We start from the raw sequence: 27,585 nt of genomic DNA, 5'->3' as shown, positions 1-27,585 counted from the left end.
ATGAAACATTTCAGTCAGGGCCAGTTATACACCAGTGATTCCCAACCACATTCAACGTTTTTCATAGTACTGCATGCTGCTTTCTTGTCTCCCATGTACAGTAAACCCCACAGTATAGCTGCTGCCCCTGCCTTCCTCCACTGCTTGTAAGGTTGAGAAGGTGCCAATGGAAAGACTTAGATAATCTGCCAAGCAAAGCATATTAGTTTGGTCTCTCATCTCTAATGTTGGCATTCAAGCCAGAAAGGTTATTTTAACTGGGACCCAGTATTAGAGATTTTATTTTTTTCATGGAAAGTGATTGTGTTAAATTTGAGATTAATGCTAAGATTGATTAAATTTAATCTGGACCCACATTTAACTTTCTATCACTCAAATGTGGCTTCCACAACACAGAAGAAAAAAAAAAGCAGACAGAGCATGGGATATGTCAATCTCAGCTATTCATCTTTACAATATTACCGGAGGTGAATGTCTGTGGACAGTGAAAGGAGAGAAATAGCCTGGTTTTAGAAGTGCTATGTTTCCCTGAGAGTTCCTGGTACACTTAAATTTTGGATGCTAAATCTTCCTGAGCTTCAGACCTATAGAGCACAGAGTACATCTACATTACTTGCAGTATCGAATGAAAAAATCTAGAGTTCCTATTCTCCTGATGATTTTTATCCCCTTTTGCTTCATTGTAAATGATTAAAACCAACTGACAATATCTCCTCTCCCTCTTTCTTTATTAATTCATTATGAATTCTGTTTTCTGGCTGACATCAGTACACTGTCATGGTTCAAAACTTTTCCAATGCTTGGTTGGCTTGTTGCTTGCTTGCTGAAAAAAGTGTTTATATCAGAATTTTTGGAAAGAAAAAACAAAATGTGATGTTATGGGGAGGGGGAGTTGTTTTGTTTCTACAGAACTTGAACTTTGAGATATTTACATTGTCTAATATGTGACTCTTACTAAGAAAAAATAATGAAAATTTTCTGGTCTTTTTTTCTATTCATTCTTTGTTATACCTTTGACAGAGTAGTAACCTCTGTAGCGTGTGACATTCTGTGCACACACTGAGGTGAGATGGCTGAGATTTGCCAGAGGGTACAATATCTTTGAGAAAACTCTCGTATATTCCTGTGATACATTTTTGTTTCACCACTTGAGTTTCATGCACAACTCACTGTTACCTGCTGCTATATGCAAGTCCTTTCTGATTATTAGGTTTTGACCTTAGAGGTGCCTTCTTTTAAAGTCTCTGTGCCTGAAGTAGACTCATGTGTAGAGTTGGATCCCATAAGTGTCCTACATAAGGAGTGAGCTCTCACCCCAGTGTGCAAATTTTGAGAATTCAAGTCTTTTGTCAAAAATCTTTGTACTGGAACAAAGATGACCTCTCTATTTTGTGAACTCCATGAAAGTATTAAAAAATTAAGAATGCAGCTACCTATAAAACCAGAGGCCATTCTAACTCTCACCTTTGCCTGTTTGATGTTTGTTTAAAGATATCAAATATCAAACTGGTAATGGTTTTGCATGCAGAGCAAGGAAATATGGTTATTTTCAGAGACTGGTGCAAAATTTCAAGACATGGAATGATTTTTACTTACGTACTGTTCCCAGTGCCAATGAGGAGGTTATTCTCTATCAAAACAAAAACTGAGAAACTGCTGATTGGCAGCTTCATCTATTAAAAGATGTTCCATGTACACTGGTGTTTGTTTATACTAGAAAAGTAACTGCATATATCATTAACTTACACTAATCATGTGGAGTCTAAGAAAATTTCCAGAAAGCCAACTAAAACTGTGGTTACTACTCACTTGTTTACATTTTGGTCTGTTACATGTAGTGCCTAATGAGATCACTGGGAGAAATGATGTTCTGAATAACATTTTAGTAAATCACAGTCTTTTGCTTCAACTCTTATATGAGTTTGGTTCCTAAAATGAAAACAATACGAAAATGGGGAGTCCTGCCTAGTTTATAATATGATTCTCCTTTCTGAATATCTTCTCAAAATGCTTGAGCATCCTAACTCCCTATAGATTTGGTGTTTTTTGGCACCTAACTAAAAGCAACTTGCCTCCTAAATAGCCAATGTAATTTAGAATGCATCAACTCCAGTCAGATTATTTGCCACATGTTGAGATCAATAGGTGGCCATATGGGCAACAAAAAATTTGGACTTTCAGGTCTTTGACGCTTCTCTTTCTGAGATGTTCCTGTAAACAACTAATTTTATTTTGGTGTTTTCAGAGTGAGGGTCAAATGTACGTCATTTAATATCTATCTTTCTTCTTTCTTTACTTAACAGAATGCTAACCTTGTTTTACTGTGTCCAGCTGGCACACCCTCAGCATGCTGATTTAATTTAAAAAATCACTACCCATTGTAGAAACCAGATGTAGCTGAATAGTAGTGTTTTGCTCATAGTATTGCTCTGGTGGCTGAACTGTTCCAAGGGCCGTTCCTGCAAACACAGCAGTGAGTACTTCCAGAGTAGTAAGAGATGGCAGGAAGTGCTGTATCTGTGATGTGCCTGTGAGTGGGACTGTGCTTTGACAAGGCAGACATCTGTCATCCCATGGCTCTAGAATTTGAGATGATTCTTCAAATATAGTGTTACTGGAGTTCACTTAAGTTGTAGCAGATACCAGGCTGGTAGCAAATTGAACAGGCTTGCAGGCATCCTCCCTGCCCAGTCTCAAACTTGCAAGTACAAATTTGTGTCTGGGGAGGAGGTACAAGGGATATGGACAGCTTCCTTTCAAAAAGTATAGAGCAGTCATCAATATCGTGAAGATCCTCATAAACTTATTTTGTAGTTCTTCACTGCAATTCTATCAACTCAGACCTGATACCAAACCACAGTGAGCAAAGTGCCATTTGCATTAGATACACCACTTCATTTATGAACATTGTTCATGTTGTCCTAGGAAATGAAAGGTGGAAGGATGATTTTTACCAAATTACAGTAAACCTAACTGCTAGATTGTTCTATTTATCCCTTGCCTTCCTCGTCTTTCACAAGTAGGTTGTCCGGCTGTTCTTCGTACTGTTGTTTGTTTGGGAAATAAATGAGATTATATAGATAGCTGGATGCATATAAGAAAACAACTGAGAAGGGTAAAGATAAAACAGTCTCAGATAAGACTTCCACAGCAGAAACTTTGTTTTGGTATAAAATGACAAGCCATTCAGTATCTTCCATTCAGAAAAGAGCCTGTCACCTAAACAGTATAGAGGAAATAATGGCTGCAGGCGAAAACATGGGATTGATCATGGAAAGGCCTGAACTTTGTTCTTGGCTTTGGGCAAGTCACTCCTCACTGTTTCAATCCCTTCTTTGCATTTAATCATATGTAAGCATCTGAGATTGCTGCCTGTCTTGTTTAAACCTACCCATTATATCTTGAAAATGGTTATGTCTCTCTCTTCCCTGTCTAAACAATCTCATGCTTCTGATCTTTCCCCATAGGTCCTATTTTCTAACTGTTTGATCGACCTCTTTGCCTTTCTGTGGACTCCTCCAACTACAGTAAAACTCTGTAACTGCAGTGGCTATAATGGAGCATGATGCTCAGGCCTTCTCTCTGAGGACGGAGGAGCGCTTGCTAAGGAGGCAGAAGTGTAACAACTAGGAAAAAAGGAGAGACTGTGAAGGACCTGAATATTTTCAGTACCTTCTATGGAAGTCTTGGTCACCAGATGCTAATGGAAAATCATCAGTTGCAAGCCTTTCTGTCACCTCATTCAATCCTTATTAGCGTACATACAAGCACCCTTCATAAGCTTCCTTTTGCCTTGCTGTCATCTTAATTGATGCTCTCTACATGACTTTTTTTGGAAACCCACGCTAAAACTAAATTTAAAAACCTATTTTGGTTATATTAGGATCTAATGAGATTGTATTGCCTTATCTTGTACAGAAATTCTCTAGGGATAGACTACTTCATCTTGTAGTCGCCTCCCATGTGACAGGAGGCTCCTGGAACTTTAAGGGAACAGATACCAGCAAAAATGCTACTCAACTGCAGTGCCCATAGCAGTGCTTGGCTGCTTAAGATGCCCCATGCATACTGATTCCCTCAACACTATGAATATCACCATTCATTCTAAAAGTTATTGATGATGCACTTTTACTGGATTGTCATATGTCCTATGTCCTGATTGTCCCCGTTTCATATTAAGCAGATCAGCCATTACAATCATTGGTGTTTGCTGGAGTTTCATCTTTGAGATGTTACATAGTTTTGCCCCTGGCAAAAAAAAGAAAAACTAGGACTAGCCAAAACCTTATCTTAAACATATCATATCTTAAAAGAGAACATATGAAGAATAAACATTGTAGTACAATAAAATTATGGTGAGTTTGGTTTTGTGTTTTCATTTTTGTTTGGTTTTGTTTGGGTTTTTTGTTTGTTTGTTTTTGATTGGGTTTTTTGTTTGTTTTTTTTTTTTTTTTTCAGATGGGATCTACCATCTCTGGAAAAGCATATACCAGGCTTGAGCTTTAGAGAGAATTGACTACTTGCTCTTGGTGGAGACTGGAGTTTTTCTGTGCTGCCTTTTTGGACTGGGTGAATTTGGGAAGCTGTGTGGCAAATGGCAAACTTTTTCTCTGCTTTTAGTGAGCATCCAAGCAGCGCTACCTCAAATGTTACCAGTGAGAAACTGCAAAGAATTTCTTGGTGCTGGAGAAGGGAGCAAGTCTGGCTCAGTGTAGAGGGCTAACCCTGGTAAGACACCAGGTGCCTACCAAAGCCACTCTATTACTCCTCTCCTCAACTGGACAGGAGAGGGAAGATATGAGGAAAGGCTCGTGTGTTGAGATAAGGACAGGGAGAGATCTTTCTCCAGTTACTGTCATGGGCAAAACAAACTTGACTTGGGGATATTAGTTTAATTTATTTCCAATCAAATTAAAGTACGATAATGGGAAAAAAACCCAAATCATAAAACACCTTCCCCTCACCCCTCCCTTCTTCCTGGGCTCAAATTCACTCCTGATTTCCAATACCTCCTCTGCCCCAGAAGCACAAGGGGACAGCGAATGGGGGCTGCAGTTAGTTCATCACATGTTGTCTGTGCTATTCCCTCCTCAGAAGGACCCCTCACAATCTTTCGCTGTTCCTGTGTGGGGTCCCTCCATGAATTTCTCCTATATGGGTCCTTCCCACAGACTGCAACTCTTCACAAACTGCACAAACAGAATGAGTCCCTTTCATGGGGTGCAGTCCTTCAGGAACAGACTGCTCCAGCATAGGTCCCACACAGGGTCACCAGTCCTGCCAGCAAACCTTCTCCAATGTAGGGTTCTGTCTCCATAGGGCCACAGGTCCTGCCAGAAGTCTGCTCCAGTGCAGACTTCCCACAGCCTCCTTCTGGCTGCAGGTGGATCTCTGCTCCCACATGGGCTGCAAGGGGACAGCTGCCTCTTCTCTGGCTGCTGTTGTGCAGTGGGTATTTTTGACTCCTTCATAAATACATTATCCCAGAGGTGCTACCAAGGTAGCTGATGGTCTTGGCCTTGGCCAGCAGCAGCTTGATCTTGAAGATGGTTAACATTGGCTCTGTTGGACATACGGGAAGCTTCTGGTAGCTTCTCACAGAAACCACCCAACAGCCCTCCTGCTACCAAAAACTTGCTGTGCAAACTCAATACACTCAGAGAGCGCATGGGGAGTCAGGCCTGTGGAAACACAGGCTACAGCTGAAGCAAAGGGCTTCAGGGAAGTAGGGAGCTCTGACGAAGGAGAAGGAACTGAGGGAGGTTTCATAGCTGCAGCAGAGACATAGCATTAAAAAAGTGAGCACCCAAGTGCTCTTTCCTGCTCTTGTCCCTTCCTTTTCCTTTTTCTTAAAGTAGTCACCTGAAAACTGAATTCAGCATCAGCTGGTGTGGGTTCTGCTTTTCCCTAAACTGCTTGGACAGATGCCCTGAATTAAAACTGTATTCTCTCACATATTAAGGGACAAATCAAGTTTGCATATGAAGGTTGCTCTCAGTGTGAGCTTCTTTATAAATAAGGAAACTTTTAATTGCTTTGCTTCAGTAGGTTTGATGATTACAGGGTATTTGAGTGCAAATCGTATTTACATCTGGTAGAAAAGAAACATTTCAAGCTGTGAGTCAGGATACTTCTTATATATATCATTTGAGTAAGCTATTCTAGTCTTCAGTTCTTACTGAGAGAATCCAAAGTTTCATGGTGTAAATAGGAGTTGTTAACTTAGGGTTTACATTGCAGGTTAGTTTTATCACAAAGTACTGTATATTAATCTTTTTGGAGTCTACGTTCTTGTTCATATATACAATATGTAGTCTCTATTCCATAAAAATAAATCTTAACCAGTTTTGATCAACCCTAAAATATTAATTGCCTGGCTTTGAAAATGACTGGGAGCATATTTTGTACTTGAGTATAGAGGTATGAGACTGGACCAATAGAACAATGAAGAAGTTAAAAGGTAGCCCAACTTAAAAAATATTATTTGCTATTTTAACAGATTATCTGTGTTGGAAAAACGATTAGGGAATGGAGGAAATTCCTTCATCAGGGACCAGTACAGTCCAATACATCCACTTCTGGAGAGGGGCAATAGTAGGAATGCCAGATATGCTGCCTCAGGGGAGAGAGAATGTCATTTCTGAGAGAGCAGGGCAGGAGGACATCAACACATAACTATTCTAACAGAAAATCTATATGTTTCTGAGCACAAAGCCGTTTGTAACTTTTAATATTGAGGCTACCAAGTACAGTAGGAATTCTGATGCAGCACTCAAAGGGTCAAATTCTTTCCCCTGCTGCTCCAGTGTAGTTCTGTGGCAGTCTGCTGGGCTCCTCCAGTGAAACTGAAGAGGAGGATTTGGCTTGCAGCCTGGTTTTAATCTGCACGTATGGTATCAATTTTGGAAGCATTTTCTGGTTGTCCTCACAGTTATAAAAGGGTAGAAAAATATATTTCTTCTCTTCCCCAGTTAAGAACCAGGCTTTTGTTAACTCATTTGTGTTAATTCTCTACCTGAAAAGTGTAATATTTAGCTTCATCTTCTGTTTTCTCATAGGATTGGCCTGTCTATTAGTAAGGACTTCTACTGTCTATCCTAAGGGAAAGGCTGCCCTGAAGAAACCAGCTTGCCCAAGCAGATCCCAGTTCTCTCCTGCACACATAGGTGATGCTGAGTCCATTGGGACACCTACAGATCCCCCTTCTGACCATAGGTACTGGAGTGTCCTGGCCATCAGCCGCCTTCCTACCTTTTCTTAGCATGTTCATTCAGTTGTTTTTTGCTTAGAGATGAGGAGTTTCACGGTGCATGGGAGGTTGGCATGGGATGTTGTGTACATTTTCAATGGGCTGCTGAAAAGGGAACGTCTCCTCATGCTCACAGAAATCTTCAGCTTTTTTGAAGAGTGCAGCAGCCATCAGGCATTGATAAATGATGGGTCCTGTTAACAAGCACTGACCCCCTCAGAGCTCCATCTCAAGCACTGTTGTAACTTCCTTAATTGCTGATTTACTATAAGGTTTCTCAGAGGTAGTCTCAGGGCACATTTCTTGATTTTGGTCCCTTTTTCAGTGTTTGATGTCACCCTTTTCTTTGGGGTAGACACTGCTTCTTTCTGCTTCTGAGAAAGACCAGTCACTCTCCCCAGTGCACAGGACTGCAAGAAGCTGCCTGTAGCACAGATCTCAGCTCTCTCATGTAATTGCAGATAGCATTCATATTTTCTTCAGAATCTGAGGAAACTTACATTTGAGAAGCAATTAAGCCTTTACAGTAATTTTTTTTGCTGCTCTTTCATCTAATTGCTAATTTTTCTTCCTTTGCAATTGTGTCTTCCTTCATCTTTCTGCCCTGTTTTTGCACTCTCCTCCTTTTTTTAACTCTTTCACGTACCTTGACAGTCAGTCAGTAGCGAAGATCAAAATTCACGTGTGGCTGTACAGACCTATTATTCTTTGCTCTTTTAATAGGCCTGAAAAACTTCTTTAGCCTAAACTACTTCAATAAATGTCATAAGATAACCCTTTAAGAAGCAAATGAACCACAGTGGCAGGCTCCATGTGATAAATTTAGCTTTGGTTATGCAACTAGGAAATAAAACTTGTGGAAAACATAGGAGGTGAGGTAAGAAAACTCTGAAGTAGTGAGATGAGTTGAGGTTATTGAGTCCAGAGTCATAAGGGCAGCCCTGTCATATAGCAGCAGTAGATAAAACGTGCCAATGTGATTTTCCGCTGACAGCTGTCCATGTGTGCTGATATTATTATCATAGGTTAACAAACCATTGGAAGTTCTCATTATTGCCAGCAAATTGGCACTGTAATTGCTTCTAGCATGTTCACTACACTCTGTGACCTGTAACAGCAGTAGTTCATAATGATTAAAATAGGAAGCAAAGAAGGGAGCTCATTATGCTTTCTAGAGCATAGTGCTTCTCTGGTACTTCATGCAGAATATGTTAGATTTATGTCTTATGAAAGACAGATCTCTAATTGCTGAACTGACTGAAATAATCTTCTAACATACTTACCATGAAAACAAACTTTAACACCTGCAGACCAGTGTGGCTGTGTCTATATTTCAAGAACGGAGAATGTCTGAAAGAGGCTCTTTTTTGATACAATAAAAATTTTTGGCTATCCCAAACTCATAGCTGATTACGGCCATCATGGCCTTATCTTAATTTGGCTGGTTTTCATGTTGAAGATGAGAAACATCCTATTTTAGAAATACATTCCCAGTATTCAAAGTGACTATGAAAACAACTCGAGTTCTTTACTTTTCACCTGCAGCATCAGCTTTTTTAATGACAAATTGGTCGTTCAACTGAGAGAATACAGGTTCCTGTGTTTATCTGATTTGTTCTGGCTATCTACTACCAATCACTATGATAGTTCTAATACATGTAAATCTTTTGCTTTATGCAGTAGTTTGATCATGACTGTAAGTATGAACCTGTTTACGTAGTCTTCATGTTTAATTTTGGATAGTTGTAGCAACAGTGGGAAATCTTAGCTAATCAGGCCATTGAACACAAGCATGTCAGATGCCTTGTGTGTCTGGGGTTTATCATCACACCATGAGACAAGCTCTGGCCATGGTGTGCATCTCAACTTTAGATCAGCATGACCCAACTGACAATAATTCTGAGTAACCCTGGAATAAGTTTGTGACATGTCCAGAATCTCAGGCTGTGGTGTTCTGTACAACACACTATCAGTTTTTAAACACTGATTTCCTAGGTCTCTGTGTAACTCCTGCATCACTAGTGGGTTAAACAAGGCTATTGAAAAGGTTTTCCTAAGGTTTAAGGATTTTTATGCAAGGGAAATTATGACAGCGTATTTAATATTTTATCCTGCAAAAAAACCCTGACTTTCAAGGCCAATTAAAATGTAAAGAAACCCATAGAAAATATACTTAGGTAATGCCTTCACACATTCAGGGCTAGATTAATCAGACAACATAATTATTTGAATGGATTTGTCCAATGAAAATGACATTTCTGTACAGTATGCTTTGACCTCTTTTTCTTTCACACCGTCGAATAGTTTACAAAAAAAGCTGATAACTGTGCTAAACAAACACAGTTGTTTGGTTGTACCAAGTTTTTGTTCCAGCAGTGGAATTCATTAAAGCAGCATGTTCTGTATATTGCCAGCAGGTCATCAGTGCATGCTTGAGTCAGATTCCTGACCTTTATTTTCACTTGCCAAGCCTGTTAGATTGTCTCATCCTGGGGACTGTGAAAATATATATCATTAATAATATATCTAACCCTATTTTTCTCATAGCTGAGAGTGTCTTCATGGGAGTACTCATTGGTTTTCTCTGGTAATTATCAACTAGTTTATTTTATATAGAGTCAGATGCTCAACTGTAAATAGCAGCTGAACAGTATGAAATGGAAATATTTTTCCCTCATCTAAAGAAAATTTAAATTAAATTTGAAACCTATTTAGGATTTGAGAAAACCTTTTTACTTCAGTGGGATGATTGGAGGTCATCTCAAGCAGCTACCCCACTGTATATATTGCCAGTGAATTATGTGGACTTGTAATTTTCTAATCTGATGTTCTTGTTGCTTGTATTGTCCCTAACCTCTGTGTTTAGATGTTGTATTTCACACACTGTTTTAATTTTGGCACTGACCATAAGCACTTTGGTCCATACAAGTCTATGTGTCAGGCCAACTCCTATGTTAGGGTCACTATGTAGAATCCAGAAATTATGTCCCTGCCTCCCCTGTCTCCCTTGTAGACATTCTCAGAACTTTCTCAACGCAACTGACTTACCTCAGACCTATCATCCTGCAAACAAAATGGGATCTTTTTCACTTTCCAAGTTGCAAATATTTTGCAGTTGTTTGTAGTCAGTGAGAAGGCTACAAGAACCTCACCAACAGATAGGTTCTTCTCTTTCCTATTCACAGGAACAAAATTATTTTATCAAGAGACAAACTTCCTTTGAAGGAATTTTGCACAAAAACAGTGAATTTATGCAAGGACCCAATGGTGAAATGCCAAGATTTGTATCAGAGTGCTAACTCCACTGTTATTATGGTAACCAGGCTTTTACAGCATCTAGATCCACAGCAATGTAAATACATACCAGACTCCCCTGAACAAAAGTGTGGTATTGATTTTGGTGTACTCTGCTGCACTGTTAGGGTCTTAACAGCATATTGTTACCTCAAACAGCATGAAAAAATCTTACTAAAATAAGCTATTTTTCCTCAGTAATTAGAGGAAAAACAAAAGTTGCATGATCCCAAACAGTCTCTGATGAGAATTTCTCTTAATGTTCCTTTTGATCTCTAGTGCTCTTGCTCCAAAGTAAATCACAGGAAAAGTGTTTCTCTTCTAGACAAGATTTAAACACTTTTTTTCATCATTAGAAAGGATTTTGTCCCTGACCATACTAAGACAAGGTTTCTTAGTAAGGCCTACTGTTGTCTGGAACATTGGTCTAAGGTAAACCACATTTTTGGTATTTGCAAAATGAAAGTGAGGTACCACAGCAATGATGTGGACCCATATTTCTTTTCTCCATTATTTGCCATCCTGCCTATCTGAGCTGGCAACAAGAGGAATATAAAATCTACCTGCACTGGGTGATGCAAAGATGAAGTTGAACACCTTGGACCTGTTCTGAGCTTGGTATAAAGCTTCTATGGGTCCATCATACCTTTCTTCAGGGGGAACCTAGCTCCTGTGTGCATCAAAGGATAGATCTCTGTGTTGCCTCTTGAGATCCTCTTTACTGGCTATACAATGCCAGCAGTACTACATGAGAGTATTTTAGTGTGGAGATTGTTAGCTGTGAAGTGAATTTGGGAGTTTAATGTTGGGTAAAGGAATACAGAATGTTAAGTAGCAACATGTCCCTAAGAATATACGATTTAGAGGATCTAGCTTTTACTGGCATTTGTTATAGCACAATGAATGCAGTTCATTTCAGTGTGATTTCAAAAGCAGATAAGCAAGTATGTGCATTACAGGAATCACTCAAAAAAGTTGGATTGAGTTTTGAGACCATTCGTCTCACAAATGCCTCAAGAATGCAAAACACCACTTGGTAATTTAAACTTTGCCTTAGTAAGGATCTATGACATTGGCATTTCTTAGAGATTTTTTTTTTTTCTTTTCAGGAAAGGGAAACACTTACAATACAATTAGAAGACTCAGATCTGTCCATCACTGAGATCATGTAGTGTCCTTGAGACCTGCAATAGAATCATAGAATCATAGATTATTTGGGGTTGGAAGGGACCTTTAAAGTACATCTAGTCCAACCCCGCTGCAATAAGCATGGGTATCTTCAACTAGAACAAGTTGCTCAGAGCACAGTCCAACCTGGCCTTGAGTGATACAAGTTGAGATGAAGCTCTGCAGTGCTTCTTCACTATCCTGTTTCTTCTGCTATGTGGTGTGTTTCTGTTAGCCCATCAGAGGAGTAAGGCATAGTCTACTGCTTTCACACATAGAATTCATAATGTTTATAGTAACTTCAGTTTGAAAGAAGACTGGGACCTTCCATTTTTCAATGTACTTTTGTTATTTTCCCCTTGCCCAGTACAACTTTCCAAATAAATCTTTTTCTTATGAGTCATTTTGTAGACATTGTTCTTCCATCCCAGAGGACCCCTGCACCAATGTAATCATACACAAGCTTTTTCACACAGCCGTATTGTAAAGTGGCTTAGTAATATGAATGTCAGGAAGTGACAGACAGTATAAGCATTCAGTTACTTGCCTATACAAGATCATTGAAGTTATCCAGACATGATTAATGGTGCTAGTTGCCTCATTAAAGGTAATTGAAGGAGAATCTGGTGTTACAGTGTTAATGATCTACAGAAATACAGTTTTAATAAAAGCAATTTGAACTGCAAGTAACTTTCAATTTAAAAAAAAATGAATAAAGGTTGTCTGTATGCAAAATTATTTGGTTGGTTTTTTACTGGCTAAGTAATTCATCTTGCAGGTCTTTTAAATTAAATTGAGGGAACAACTTCATACAAGTTGTATAGGGGTGCACTAACTACATTTGAGTGCTAGGCTCTAGGTGTGTGTGGAGCTTCAGAAGAAACCACCCATACCGATCCCTCAGAACAGCAAATATGGATCCTGTGGCCAGCTGAGCCAAGGAGAGTTGTGTGCTCTGCTGGCATTGGTACAAATCTCTCATATATCATGTCTATGCACGTGCTCTTGCTGTGCAGAGTGAAATCTGCCAGTACAAAGGTTCTATCAGTCTGCTAAGACCTGTGTTCCTCACATGTTCTTGCTGATGAGCTGTCAATATCCTCCAAAATAGTTGTATAGTATAGTACTACAGTTATGGTGGTCAGGTTTCTGCTAAAAGTACCATGTAAAAGAGCTGAGAAATGTGAAACAGATGAAAAAGTTGTAAAACAGAGATGAGATATAATGGCTGATCTCATGATAACTTCAGAAACTGATGGTGCCATACAGTGATGCGTTAGCCTATGGCTTTAGGAGAAAGCACAAACGCAAAAACTAGTTTTCTGGTTTTCCCTATTTGGCTAATGAGAGTTTAACCACGGTTACATCTTACTAACCTGTTATTTTCACTCATTTTGGAAAACAATTGAGATTTCGGTATTTTGTGTAACAGCTTTGTAACCCATCACATACATCTGATTTAGCAACTTGCTGGACTGCTGCATCCCTCATGTCAGTGTAGTCCCTGCTATTCATGGAAGCAAGAACTGCTCTGTCTTGACTTGATCTGAGTTTCCTGCTTTGGACACATCAACATTTTCTGTGCAGCATTCCCTCCAGTGGGCTGCATGGCAATGAAATTTTGCACCTCAGCACATCTGAGATCAGCTGGTCTCTCCCCACTTCTAAGAGTAGGGACAATGGTTGCTTTACCTAAGAGGGTGACAGTAACAGTTCAAGAGATCAGTTTTAGCCTCCCTGTCTTCCTCTATGTAGCCACGGGGCAGAAAGAGGACTCTAAATCATTTGAAGTTCTGTGGGGGAGCTGTAGGCCTCACATATTTCCCTGTACATGCAAGAAGAGAATATGCAGCTAAAATGCATGATTCACTGTGTTAGTGCCATCTATTCCTAGCATCGTAATTTTCCCTTTCTTGTTTTACCTTCTTACCGTCTCTCCTCCTCTCAGCTGTGAACCACACAGGCATCTACTTCACAAGTTTGACTTTGCCATTTTTTTTGTGCGCCACACCTTTGACTTGCTGAAAAGTGACGCAGTAGTATCCAAATCCAAGAGGGGTTGTCAGGAGGAGCATCTTAAAATGGGAGGACTATTAATGAAAATATAATTAAAATTATGAGCAAAATATGATTTTAAAAGTGTATCACATTCAGTAGTGGGGTTTTGCAGCTCTCTATTTTCTAGTAGTGTAACAAGAAATAAATATCCAAAAACACAAGCCCATCTACAGACTCAAAAAAGCAACTAATGTGAAAGAACAGTAACCCCAGCTCTGGGTTTTTTTGTGTTGTTTAAAGCCCTACATAAATCAAGAGGAGGCCCACAAAGGGAAGACTGATTTCAGGGACTGGTCTTGATTTTCTGCTTTAGATAATCAAGATCAGGAATCCATCTCTAATTAAAGGCAAACAGAAAATATTCAGGATTTTCACATACATTCTTTTCATACTCATAGTTTAACGTGTTATGTATACAGTATTTTTTTGCTTTTATTCAACTGTCTCAAATTATGTGCAGACAACTTCAGCTGCAGGGAAAGGTGGGAGTATTTAGGATATTTAGAATTTAACTCCTTCAATACTACAACAGAAAGACCTGTTTCTTTATCAGAGGTATTCAGTAGGAATGTGATTTCTATTTTCAACAAAAACCATCTGTGATTCTGTGTGATTCTATTATGTGGAGGTTTCTGGGGAGATTTTGTTTCATGGGGGTTTTTTGGTGGGGTTTTTTTGGGTTGTTTTTGGTGGGTGCTTGGTTGGTGTTTGCTTTTTGTTTTGTTTTGCTTTGTTTTTAATTGAGTATATTGCAATAAAGATTCTGGCCTTGTTTCTTTGGAAAAAAACTCATGCTTTTAGTTTTAATAAACATAGTACTTTTTTTCTTCTCTGCTTCTGTTGTAGCTCTGGTTCCTTTTGCAGTGATTTTCCATCGACATGTCATTCAAGTGAATGAAATTTAAGCAGGATGTGGGTTTTGTGACTTTGATGGTGATGTAGTTTCCCAGATGTAAGTTTTTCATTAAGAAATTAATATTGGCAGATTGGGTATTACAGTAAACTGAACAAGCTTGAGTATGTGGTAGGACCACATCATTCTGCATGGTGATGTTCAAGTTCCCCTTTCTCCCCACACAGTGATGTCTGGGGTTGATTTACATAAATTCTTAGATTTCCAACAGCAATACCCTGTAAACTGAGCTATTCCTTATGCTTTTGGCTCCCTTTCTGAGATGTATTGCTGACACTTCCATCATTGAGTCGGTATAACACAATGAATCAATGTCTGATGTCTAGTTTTGAACAGAGGGGAAGGTTTCTGATGATATATGTGGTTGTATTTAATTCTGTGGCAATAGGATGGATGAAAATTAAAGTTTGGCTGAGATAGTTCTGAGATCCTCTTCACCTAACGCTTGGAGTACACTTACTGGCACAACTTGATTTTGTCCATGGAACATGTTCTCCATAATTATAGAAGCTAATGTTGAACTAGATGGTAAGTGCAGACACAACCTCCTGCTAGGCCAGTTGTCCAGAGTGCTTTAAATCATAAGCTTTTAAGAAAGGTAATACAGAGATAATTTCCAATCAACAAAAGGATTTGGTACCTTCAGTAAAACAGTTTTCTCAGAAAAAAAAATCATTAATAGCCAATTTCCTTGAATAAAAAAGTCAATCCTTTACTTCCTTGATGTTAGAATAATAATAATAGCTGTGCAAGGAATACTGGAACATTCTTTTGTAATGACTATTTATTTCTGTGGGCTGTTGGTCTAGTAGTTAGAGGCTTCCTGTAAATCATTTACAATAATGTGGGTATTTTGGTGGTATGTACTTTTTAACAAGCTTGTTTAAAATAATAAAAGCAAATGCGCACTTCTTGCTTGGTTAATGTATCCTTGGTTCTCTGCCTTTTTCCTTCTCTTCTGTTCATGTGCTCTTCATCATTTACTCCTCTGAAAAAAAGTGAGAGTAAGAAAAGACTGAAAGTGGAGAACAGGCAGCTAGGTCTAAAATAATTCAAGAAGACATCACTGAAGAGGGAAGTTTAGCTTCAATAAAATGCAAATAAATGGCCCATTCTTCTTGCAATGATATCGAACTGCATTCCCTCCACAAGACTAGGTACCTTTTGCTTTCTGACTGTTCTCAGCCCTGCAGCTGTTGCAGCATGTGCCTATTCTTACTCAGATTTGCTGAGTTACTGTGACTCACCATGGTCTGCTTTCTCTGCTGCACTGACAGCCTGTGGGTCTTCCCTGTACACAACTTCTCTGCAACTCTTTCTGTCTTTTTGCCTCACCACAGTCTTTCTTCTGGGCACGATGGATTCCCTCCCTGCAGGGTTTGAGTGGAGGCAAGAACTCATGAAGAGAAGTAACTCCAGATGAAGTTCAGTGCTCTTCCTGCCTTGTTTTCTGCCCAAGTCCACTTCATGAATGGTTTACCTTTTTGTATAGCAGATCCTGCATTACCACAGATCATAGTAGAGTAATATTTTAATGGTATGAGAATAACTTCATGAGTAACTCAACCTGCATGGATGGTGGGAGTCAGCAATTGCTCTTGCAGAGCCAGCCTAAGCTGCGCTTGCTTGCACATCACAAACTTCATGGGTGTCGAGGCTGATGGAGATGATTAAATGTGCCACAAAATAACTAAAGTTATTTTATCTTTAGTTAAAATAAATTCTAATTTTATTTGGCTTTTTTAGAGATGCATTTTATGGCTAGGTTTTTTTACTATAGTATTCACCAATAAAAAATTAAGCTGGCAAGTGGGTAAAATTGAGTTTCATATGTTTTTTTGCTTCTTAAATTTTACTCTAGGCAAGTTTTTGAATTACATACTTTGAAAAAAGAAAAGTGACTTCTAACAACTAATGTTATTTTTTTTCCTATAATGAATCTTATTAATATCTCACTTTTTACAGGTTTACAATAGTGAAAAAGTTTAATACTAAAATATTCAAGAAATCTTTTTTCTATAACTTTAAACCTGGCAGTGAACAACCACTGTAATTTTAAGGTACCTATTTTGTATTTTGGTAAAGATTGTTGCAGGTTTGCTCTTCCAGCTGAAGAATATTTTTACTTTTTCCATTTTCAAAGACTGTAGAATATTGTGAACAGTTCATTTTCCCCCCTGTTTATGTATTTCAAGAAATATTATCTAAATTATTCAAGAATAATTTAAACACCAGGTCTTATGTTTTTTATATCACTTTTTCAGATATATTAATATTGTTTATTTTTTCTTTTCCTTTTTTCTTTACTTTGTTAGTAGTTTTTTACTCTGAGAGGTTTTTTGATCTTCTTAAAACCATTTCTTCCATTCTTGTTCCTACCTACTGAACAATTATCAATAATTTCCTAGAAACATTGTCCCAATGCCTTTGCTGTGCTAATTGCTGGGTTTGGGAATTTAAGCCTCAGATGTGTAAATCTAAAGTCACTTAGTGTGAGACAGAACTTTTCTTTCTCGTCTCGAGTCTCCTTCTACTGCACGTTGCTTGGTGTGGCTAATTATCTTCATAACTGAGATCCCTGCTTGGTCTTGAGTAGCTGAAATCCTCATGAAATCCAAAACTGATGAGTATTTCCAAATAAGAAAGAGGTATTTATGTATAAACTGTATATTTCTGAGGGAATGTATACTGGTTTTTTGGAGTATGAGCACACATAGGGATAAGCACTGTCCTGTACAAAGAACCCCCACTGCCTGACCTGCACTTTTCTGAAGTCCAAGAGGGAAAGAAAAGTTTGTGGAATTTAAACACCCTGTGGAGTTTGAGTATGTTGATAAAGTAAAGAAGAAATAAGAGCAAAGTCCATGCAATTTTGAGTCATCTGCTAACTGACTATAAATCTACAGCAGTCTATTTATCACTTCCACCAAGGCTACAACACAGAAACGGGCAAGAGAATACAGCTGCCTGTGCCTGTATGCAGAGCATATAGACGGGTCAAAAGCTGAACATAAATCAACAATATAGAGCTGCTGCCTAAAAAGCAAAGCTCACAATCCAAGACAGAAATGGAGCAGTGTCTGTCTGTGAAGTAGCCCTCAGCACTGCATGGGATGGTCAGGTTCTGATTAGGGTTTAACTTGGATATTGTGCCTAGTTCTGGGTACTGTGCTTAGAGATTCTTTACAGATTAAGGAGAGAAAGTCTAAAACCACTCATGAGGACGATCAGGGTTCTTCATGACATTTCTCTCAAAGAAGGACATAATGAAGTGGTGTCTTTCATCTCAGAGACAGGAAGACTGAGGGGGAGGTATGATACCTGGGCTCATATGTGGGAGCGCTTCACGTACACACAGGGTAGAGCAAAATCTGGTCAGGTGCAACACAGTCAAGCTTGATATTAGTAAAAAGTTTCTCACAGTAAGTATATGGAAGTACTGGAGAAATTGTCTTCACTGTAAAAGTCTCTGCAACTGGATTAGACAAACACCAGCCTGGAGCAGTTTACATAATCCCTGCCTTTTCCAGGTGACCTTCTGAAACTCTTACCAGCCTTGAGATTTCTGTAGGAAAATGACCTAAGTTTCCTCTTTCCTGTACCTGAATGTATTTTTTTCCAAAACTTGCAGTGACACAGCCTAAAATCCAGCCTCTGCAATTCTATGACTCTATGATAACTACTTACTGTTATTTGTTAACACCACCAGGTTGTTTTCTTGTGAGAGCTTCTATATTTTACAAGAACTTTATAAATATCTAAAGATATACAATTACCAAAGTTTTAGCAACATCTTCAGAAAGGCTTGTAGCAGGGACAGCCATCCTGAATATGAAGTATGTCTCTAGGTGTAGTTACAGGAAGTACTAAGATAACTTGGGAGACCAATTACTTTGCCTCCACCAATTCATACGAAATAATGAAGCACTTGACTGTTATGCCTGATTTTTTTATATTCCCTTGCCCTTTTCTGACTGTTTGAATTCAGACTTGTTCTTTTGTTTTTCAAGGCAAAAGAGCACACATACTTCAAATTAATAATGATGCAATAATAAAGCTCAGTTGCACTGTTCAGACAAACATAGGGCGTGAGTGTGCAGGGTTAGGAGTCCTGGGGTATTTGGGGCACTGTTTTACTAAACTACAGGGGCCTCACTGTAGGCTGATAACTCATGGTGCCAGGTCAGTGGTGGGATATCTTCTTTAAGTGTTAGCCAGAATTTGTTGGCAGGCAGCAGGGAAGTGGATTGAGGCCTCAAAGGTCAGATGTTGTTCCAAGTTTGTCACAAATACGCATTAGGGAACAGTAATGTGGGGGTGGACAGGGCTGAGGCACTAGATTTAAGCAGGAGACTGGTGCCTGACTCCACCATCATTGCAGGCAGGAGTGCGGATAAAAGAACACAAAACTGTACTGCTGGTTTTCTTCAGACTTTTTAAAAAATGGAATAATTGTAGGGCTGCCCATCGTATCAAAGTTAACGCAGTCTACCCACTACAGAAAACATGATTGCATACTTCAATAGTTTTGAGGCATGTCTGCTGAATGTCACACAGACTCCTGATGCAGTTGCAAGCAGGACAGATTTTCACTGCCTACAAAGAAGGACCTTAATTCTCTAAATGCTCTATAAAATCAGACCAGCTATGTTGCTCAGTACGTTTCCTATCAAGCAGCATGGATTACTGTGGTTACAGTACTGGTGAGGCCTCACGTTGAATCCTGTGTTCAGTTGTGGGTCCCTCACTACAAAAAAGGCATTGAGGTGCTGGAGTGTGTCCAGAGAAGGGCAATGGAGCTGGTGAAGGGGCCAGAGCACAAGTTTTACAAGGATCAGCAGAGGGAGCTGGGGCTGTTCAGCCTGGAGAAAAGGAGGCTGAGGGGAGACCTTATCACTCTCTACAGCTGCCTGAAAGGAGGGTGTAGCAAGTTGAGGTTCGGTCTCTTCTGCCAGGTAACAAAAGACATGACAAGATAAAATGACCTCAAGTTGTGCCAGCAGAGGTTTAGGTTGTATGTTAGGAAAAATTTCTTCACAGAAATGGTTGTCAAGCATTGCCCAGGGTAGTGGTGGTGTCATCATCCCTGGAGACACTTAAAAGACAGGCAGACATGGCACTTGGGGATGTGGTTTAGTGATGAACTTTGCAGTGCTTGGTTAAAGGTTGGACTCGATTATCTTAGAGGTCTTTTCCGACCTAAGTGATTCTATTGTTTTATGAGACAGAAATGCAGTGTCTTCAGTCCTTAAACCACACTGAATTTAGTGGTGTAGGAGTGAAAGAAAAAGTCTTTGACCTAGTTAATTGAGCCAATTGAATTTTCTGTGGCTGGCAATATTACATCATCTTCATGTCATTTTTATAGGACCTTTCTTGGATATTTGGTATATTTTTTGTAATAGCCTCAATTTGACTAATCTGAACAGTTTCATACCTGGATACCTTGGGTCAGGGAGGCAGGCTGGTTTTTTTTGTGTGTGCGTGTGGTTTTTTTTTAACAGCCAGTTACCGACAGTCCTTTAGCAGCTTCCAGGTAGCAGTCAATAAGGGAAATAAAATAGAATTGTTAGAATCTTAATTAAAAAAAAAATATACATCCCTGATCTTTCTGTATGGATTTATCTTTTTCCCCATAAAAGAAAATCTCTCAGAAGCCTGGGAGATAAGAGCAGCTGAGATGAACATGATTATTCCTTCAGATGCAGTATCATAGATTTTGGAAAAATTTTTAAAGTATGTTTTTAAATTTTGAAAGTTTGGTGGGGTGTTAAGTATTCAGAAGAACACACATATCTTTAAACAGATACAGAAAAATTCTAAAAGGAGTAGGGGTTTTTTGTCCTGTACATGCAGAAAACTCACACTGCATTTAACTTTCTTATTGATAATTGCTGAGGGCCAAAATAGTAAAATCATGATTTGCTGGTCCGAGGAAAGCAACCTCCTCCTTTCAGATGCCTCTGGCAGGAGAAAGCATAGTTAGTGCAACAGACCACTGCCGGGTTGAAAATGCTGCCAGTACAGATGATAGCAGCACTTAGTCACTGTGGAAATGCTTTGTAGCTTGAGTCATGCCTTGCCCCTTCAGACATGCTCGGTACAGACATGCTCCCCACCATCCCCCTTCTCTCAGCCTTCCTAAAATGCCTTTCCTGCAACAGGGAGGGATCCTATATTGAATGTAAATATATAGCTCCACCTATTTCCCTTTTTGTTTTACCTCATTTCAAGTTTTCAGTACTGTTTAAACATAACATACAACATATTGCAGAACTGGCAATGCTTCCTACACTGCTTTAGAAGTTCAGATGTTTAGAAGTAAACTTAATGCTTTCTTTTGCCCATATTTCTGCTGCACAAGTCCACATAAGATGAAGTAAGCTATAGTTACTGGCATCTTGAATTTTTTTTAATAAGGTCGTGTCAGAGGATTCCTTCTCTCCACTTCTCAAAGTTTTCAAACTTATTAGGAGTGTCAGAGGAAAGAAAGAAGTGTGTGATACCAGTTGGATCACTTATTTACAGGCTCACTGTTCTTCTACTGATTTTTATTTTCATTTTTACTTGCTCCCTCCTAGCCCCTTGCTGAAATAGCAGAAACATCTGTCTCTCTTCGTTGAGGAGAATCATTTATGAGTCCCAGATTTACCAACAGTATCAGTTACATCCAGCAAACCTCACTCCTGATCTTCTTAATTACTTTCCATCTGCTTTTCCCTCAGTCATCCTGGTTAGCAGAAAAATGCTGACAATCAACAGTAATGGCTTCTTAAGTTAGTTAGTTATTAAGTCAAGCCTTTTGCAGATACAATTTCAATAAATAATTCTCTGAATTGGATCTAGTTGAAAAATAAAATACAACAATTCCAGAAGCTGGTGACAGTATGAGAGGGGGGAATGGTTTGCTTTCTTTTTTTTTATTTTATATTTTATTTTAAACTGACAGATAACCTTAGCCTCTGTTTTGAACTTTTAAGCTGAAAGAAACACCGTTTGGGTACAGTAGCTGTATGCTCTACTCAAGGAAAGAGTAGAGCTCCAGAAGTTGCTGTTAGAAGCAGCTACTGTGGTCAGAAGGGGATGGTCCTACTAGGGTTTGCTCTTGTCTTTTTTGTTTTGTTTTGTTTAAGTGAACATTTATATTCTTCTTTTCCCATGACTTTTCCCTCTTTTGGCTAGGTTGCTCCTTTGGTCTCCTACTGGGAAAGCAGCATTGAACTTGCAGTGCTGAAAAGATGATTAATGATAGGCAAAACTGTATACAACATGCAGTTTATTTGAGGGGGAGGAGCATGCAGTGAAATGCTGCATTGGAGAATTCTAGGCAAATGGTGTGTGAAATTGGTGACAAATTGCCCTCATTAAATTCACTAAATGAATGCTTTCAAGAGAGCATTGGCTTGATATCACCATGTATAATGTAACTTCTACTTGAAATTGCATGTGCTGCTATTCTTATCTTTTAAACTCTTGTAACAACTCTAACTTCCAGATAAAGCCAACCATTATAGCTGTCTTCACTCTTCAGTACATGGGATGTGAAGGGAAATTGCTGAGGGTGATTTCCATGAGTGGTTCTGAATTATTCATTAATTTATTCATTACCATTTTGAACCCAGTCACCAGAGTTCATAAATGTCAAGAAATGGATTTAGAAATGCCTAAAGTTCCTGAGACTCTTTAACTTGATCCCCGTCAATGAAAGGGGCAGTAAAAAGAAAAGAGTCACAGAAGCCTCCATTTTAGAAAATGCAGCTTTGAATTCTGTTTAGCCTTGTTGATGGTTGAAAACTTTCCAAAAAAAAATGTTTAAAAGGTGATGGTGTTTATTGATCCAGCACATTCACTGGCATAGACACTTGCCCTACAAGGTTGAATTCTGGTCATCAGCCTAAATATGCCTGCTGGGCAAAGAATGAAGTGTGAAGCCATCACAGGGAGAACTGCATAGCCTACTGAGCCCTTCAGTATGAACTGCATAGACTATAAGAGACCTTGAGAGATGAAGGTCAGACCACTGCCTAGTGCCCAGGCTTGTTCCATACATAACGCGTTTGTTACCAGGTTTTAGTATAGTAAAAGGGAAATTATCCATGCAAAAAACTACCACTGTTGACTGTTTATCTTTGATTAAGAAATTGCTCTAGCTGCTTCAAAGGTGTAGGAGATAACAGTCAATCCATATTAAAAGATGATCCATATGAAGGAACGCTGAAAAATCGCTTTCCTAAACCAAAGATATACTGTGCAGAAAATGACATAAGTATTGGTATAAGGCTGTCTTTGTGTTGAAGGCTGAGTGTAATTTTGAAGAGAAATAATAGCATAAGAAAGCAAATTGTGGCATGAATAGATTGTCAACTACTGATCCACTTGGGATAAAACCAGATATGGCTGGTCCTTAGAGCTTGCTGCAAGGAGAGCCTAGCTGAAAAAACCTCTAATACTGAAAGAAAAGGGAAAACACACCACGTAAACAAGAGAATGGGAGACTGTTTCCCTCTCATCTTTCTTCTCTATCACAGCATTTGACTTCTCAACTCATACTTTTGCGTGGCTCTGGCAAACCCCTTTCTTTTCATTACAGACAGGTAAGCATGGGTGAGACAGGAACATTTGTGAACTTTGGGAAAGATTGTAAATGATTGAATTACATCAATCTCCACTGTTATAAGCTGTGCTAGAAAACTGCCTCATCAGCTGCAAATAGGGAAGGGTTTGTGTGGATGCTCTGTAGGTGGCCTCAGGCAAAGTCTGGAGTGGACGTTAAGAGTATTGTTTTGGGCCTTTAAGCCCCCTTGCTGACTTTAAAATGAAGTACCTTGAGGAGAGTACCTATGATCCCTTCAAACAATAAACACTATGGGTGTGAATGCACCTATAGTAGGTGGCTGGCACAGGCACTTAGGAACATAAGCATCTGTCTAGGTTTTAGTTCATATAAATAAAATATAGCCACTTAGATTTGTCAAGCTGCCATAAAACAGATTATTTTTTTTATTTTCTACCTTGAGTATGAGTGTGATCACATCTTCCCCACTACCACAAACTATGCAGTCCTGTTTCCCACATTTAGGGAAGCTTCAGATGAGCTCCACTGCCTTGGAAAACTGTTTCCCTGAATATCGTGTCTCCCTGATGTAAAATCTAGATATTCTGTGGCTGTGATCTGCTGAGGCTAAAGCTTAGGTGGGAGGTTGCACTCTTTACACTGTCATCAAGTGTCTCTTTGAGCCAAGTTTTGTCTAATGAAATGGATAGACTCGTTCTGGAGCCATCAGGGAGGGGCATGTTGTGTAGTGAAGGATAGAGTCTCACAAAACAGAAGTGTCAATGAAAATCAAAGTGAAAAAGTAATGCTTAGTGCTCTTGGCTCACTTTGTAATAAGGTCCCTATAATATTTCTCTTAACATACAAAGGACATGCGCAAGAGATTTAATATGTTTGAGGAAAAGTACTTAGAATTGTAGGTCTGAATGTTAGAAATGAAGCAACAACACTTTGTTTCCCAGAAGTAATTGACTGATTTAATTAAGCCAGAAATCAGCCTGCTAGAAAATGGCTCAAAAAAATTCTGGAAATATCAGATGCATGTTAATTGTGCTGGCTTTACATGTGGACACTGTCCTTATGGCACATTTCCAAATTAGTCATAGGCATATGGGACAAGGCAAGCTGTCTGTGGGGGGATAAAAACTGGAGAAAGCAGGGGGCCTTTTCACTAAACCTGATGCACTGAGGACTAGAATCACTCTGTTGGAACATTTGCCATAGGCAGATAAACTTGGTCTCTTGTTATGTGAAAAACCTCCTAGCAGAGCACACAAACAAGACTGTCCTATTGTGCAAGGGGAAGTATATGTGCTCTTCATGGGCCGATGCTTTAACTGTTCCTTTGCATCCAGGCAGCTCCCATTGGTATCCTCTGCAGGTTCATGGCTGAAGTTCACACCTTGGCTTTCTTTCAACAGGTAAATGCTAATGCTTGCATAGACATGTGATTTTTCTGCATTGTATCACAGTAGTCCAGCCTGCAGCACTGAAAGAGCTTCTTGTTAATGCTTCTTCAAGCGTCCATTTTTCTCAGAGTACACACTGCTGTTTACAAACCAAATTCTGATTCTTGGTTAAGAGTGAAGGATGTGGTGAGAGTGGCATTAGCATTACTGACAACAGTCACCATTTGTTGGCTTGGCCTTTGGGACAAGGTACACAGCTTGCTTTCAGTGGGTGCAAGCTCCCTCAGAGGAGACCTACTTCAGCTCCATCTGTGAGTTGGGTGACCTAGTGGCTGGATAAGATATGATTCTGTCAGGCCTGTGAGGAGATCTAGGGTCAGCAGAGACTTTTTCCTGCCACCCGCCTTCCCAAATAAGCCTCATGCAGAGCTATCTGTGGATTTGTCACCTAAAACTGAGGAAAGTCAAGCCGGGCTCTGAAGGAAGTCCAGAATGGTTGTGCAGGGATTGACACCACAAAGGGAAAAGAAGGCATTTTGGCTGCAGGCTGGACAACTCAAGTGTGATGTCTCAGAAAGTTCTGAAACAGAACTTTCTGATAGAAACTTGGTCAAACTCCCTTTCATGTGGCTAAATTTTGCTTATGAAAAGAAGAAAGAACTGTGAGGGAGCCCATGAGGGCTGAAAAATTCAAGAGCCACTGCCTGTGAAATTTCTTAGAATGTTTTGCATTAGTGTCAGTCTGAGGCAGAAGAATGGAACTGGCAGCAGCGGCAAGAGACCATAAGAAAATTGGTTCAGGGAATACTAACAAAGACTGACTATAGAAGGAAGTTAGTGGAGATTAGTTCTGAGGAGAAAGATTTTGTGGAAATGTGAGAATTTACTGATTACCAGCTTGGGAGGTAAGGCAGTAGAGGCAGGAAGCAGGGAAGAGGACCAGAAGGGTGAAAGGGAGCTTTGCTGAGTGAGGTATCTGACATACATGGGGCCAGAGACACAGAGACTACCTCTAACCAGATGGGAAGCAAGGATGTGAAATGAATCACTGGTGTGCATGTGGTGTGGCACTGTTTGTGTGGGTATTGGTCAAAGCAGAAGAAATATGCTTATAGAGATGCAATGGCCAGAAGAAGCTCAGTTTAATGCAACATCCTTTATCCAGCACCCTGTGATCCTGCGACACCTGTTGCTTCTTGAGAAAAGATACACATCACACAAAAAAATATTTTACCTTTCCCCAGTGTTAATTCCTGCAGGCTGTTTCTGTACAGGGGTTTCCAGAGTTTGTCCACATCCCTGTCTAGGGAGTGTCCACAATGTGTCAGCTATGCACAATCCAGGCACAACCCTCGCCCTGCTCCATTTTTCATACACCAGAGTCCTGAGAGGGATGCCACAATTTCTTTCTGAGAAGAAGTGTAGACACAGCTATGGTGCTTGGAAAGTCTTATGTTGCCATCAGTACTTCTTTTAGTCCAACTAAGGTCTGTTTAGCAGACCTTAGGCTTCCAACCCTGAAAATCATTGCTCTAGATGTCAGCGAGATGAGGCAACGTGTCTTCGTAAGTTCATTCTTTTCTCAGTTCTTGGAGAATGCACCAGCCAATGCTGTGTTTTAAAGCTAATGAAAAGCCTGTGTTAAAATTGCAAGGTCAGACATAAGCTGCGAAATGCCAGAATTAATTTTGCCTCTACAGTCCTGCTATGTCTTGTTGTGCCTATGCATTAAAATGCCACAATTTACATAATTTCAAACTGCTCCTGGGAATGAAGTGGTTTTACAACATTGGTTGTAGCCTCAGGCTTGTCGGTTGTGGAAGGTGTATTGCGGGCAAGGCAGGAGAATTCAGGGTGGTGTTTCTGGAACTGCATACAGTCTTCATTCCTATATTTTCTAGCACTTAAGAGCTTGACTTTTCAAATTCCCTATTCTTTTCAACAGATTTTATTTGTAATGTAAAACATGTTTCAACACAGTCTGAATTTTATTTATTTATTATTATGCTTTTGTTGTTGGAAGAAGGGAAAAATCAGGTCTGAGTGAGGACTTTCTCCCATAAAACTGAAGAAAAAATCAACAAAAAAGTCTTAAAATCTCACGTTGGTTAAAAACTTTCAAAGACTTGAATTAGTTGAACTTTTGAAAGAAGTTTAAAACAAAAATGGATCTTTTTTTGATAGAACTGCCTGCACTTCATCTGTTCTGCAATCCTATCAGACAAACCTATCATAAGACTAACTCGTTGAAGTCCAAGATGTCCTAGAACTTGAACACCACCTTGATTTAATGCATTTCAACCAGACCTATTGAAGTCATTGTGGGACCAGAGCCTTTGCTTGGCTGGAGCAGCCTGACCTCATGCAAGTGGATGCTGTGAGAGTTCTCAGCCAGCAGAAGAGGCTCTACTAAAAGCTCCTCCTTAAAATACAGTCTGAGCTATCCTTAGATCCTGCAGCTTTTTAGCCATGTAGATCAAGTCACTCATAATTATACTAAACCTAATTATGATAAAATAGTACAGACTCTCAGGTCATAGGGTAATGAGGCCATACCTTTTATCTATAATGATGAAGAGAATACAGACTTTTTCTTCCTTTAGGAGGTTCGCAGTAGTAACTGATCGTTTTGTAGTTAATGAAACAATATGCTTTTGATAATGGCTTTGTGTTGCCAGCAACATATTTGTCAAATTTCTTTTGGATTCTTTTTCACTTTACAATGCCCAAAAGCAGTCAACACAGATATTATCATGAAGCATTCACAAAATATATGCAACCCCATGAACATGGTGATGTAAAAGTAGACTTAATTGGAAAAATATTACTTGGCTTCTGCTGTCATTAAAAAGATACTGATTTCTTTTATCATTTTATTCAAAATCAAATTGGGAAATGAAATGCTTAAAATGTCTCAAGTAGGAAAAATCAAAGCTTCCTA

General features: G+C 39.3%; 1 protein-coding gene across 4 annotated transcripts in view; it reads left to right on the top strand.

Moving 5' to 3' along the window:
* FBXL7 (F-box and leucine rich repeat protein 7) overlaps positions 1-27,585 on the top strand; it is a 298,878-nt gene that overhangs the window by 86,795 nt on the left and 184,498 nt on the right. For 2 of the 4 annotated variants that reach the window (XM_027888443.1, XM_027888441.1), the window contains exon 2: positions 10,435-10,564. The exons of the other annotated variants lie outside the window; for them this stretch is intronic. Coding sequence is in view for 1 of the 2 variants with exons in the window: in XM_027888441.1 (XP_027744242.1) it covers positions 10,514-10,564 (51 nt within the window). In the remaining variant the exon portion in view is untranslated. The remainder of the gene's footprint in view (positions 1-10,434; positions 10,565-27,585) is intronic. 4 annotated transcript variants of the gene reach the window in all.

Source organism: Empidonax traillii, unplaced genomic scaffold, assembly GCF_003031625.1.
Source record: "Empidonax traillii isolate 1590-97213 ecotype Southwest subspecies unplaced genomic scaffold, ASM303162v1 scaffold238:size1398292, whole genome shotgun sequence".
NCBI classification, from domain to species: domain Eukaryota; kingdom Metazoa; phylum Chordata; class Aves; order Passeriformes; family Tyrannidae; genus Empidonax; species Empidonax traillii.
The sequence above is the reverse complement of the archived record's forward strand: the minus strand, read 5'-3'. Positions and strand labels throughout refer to the sequence as shown.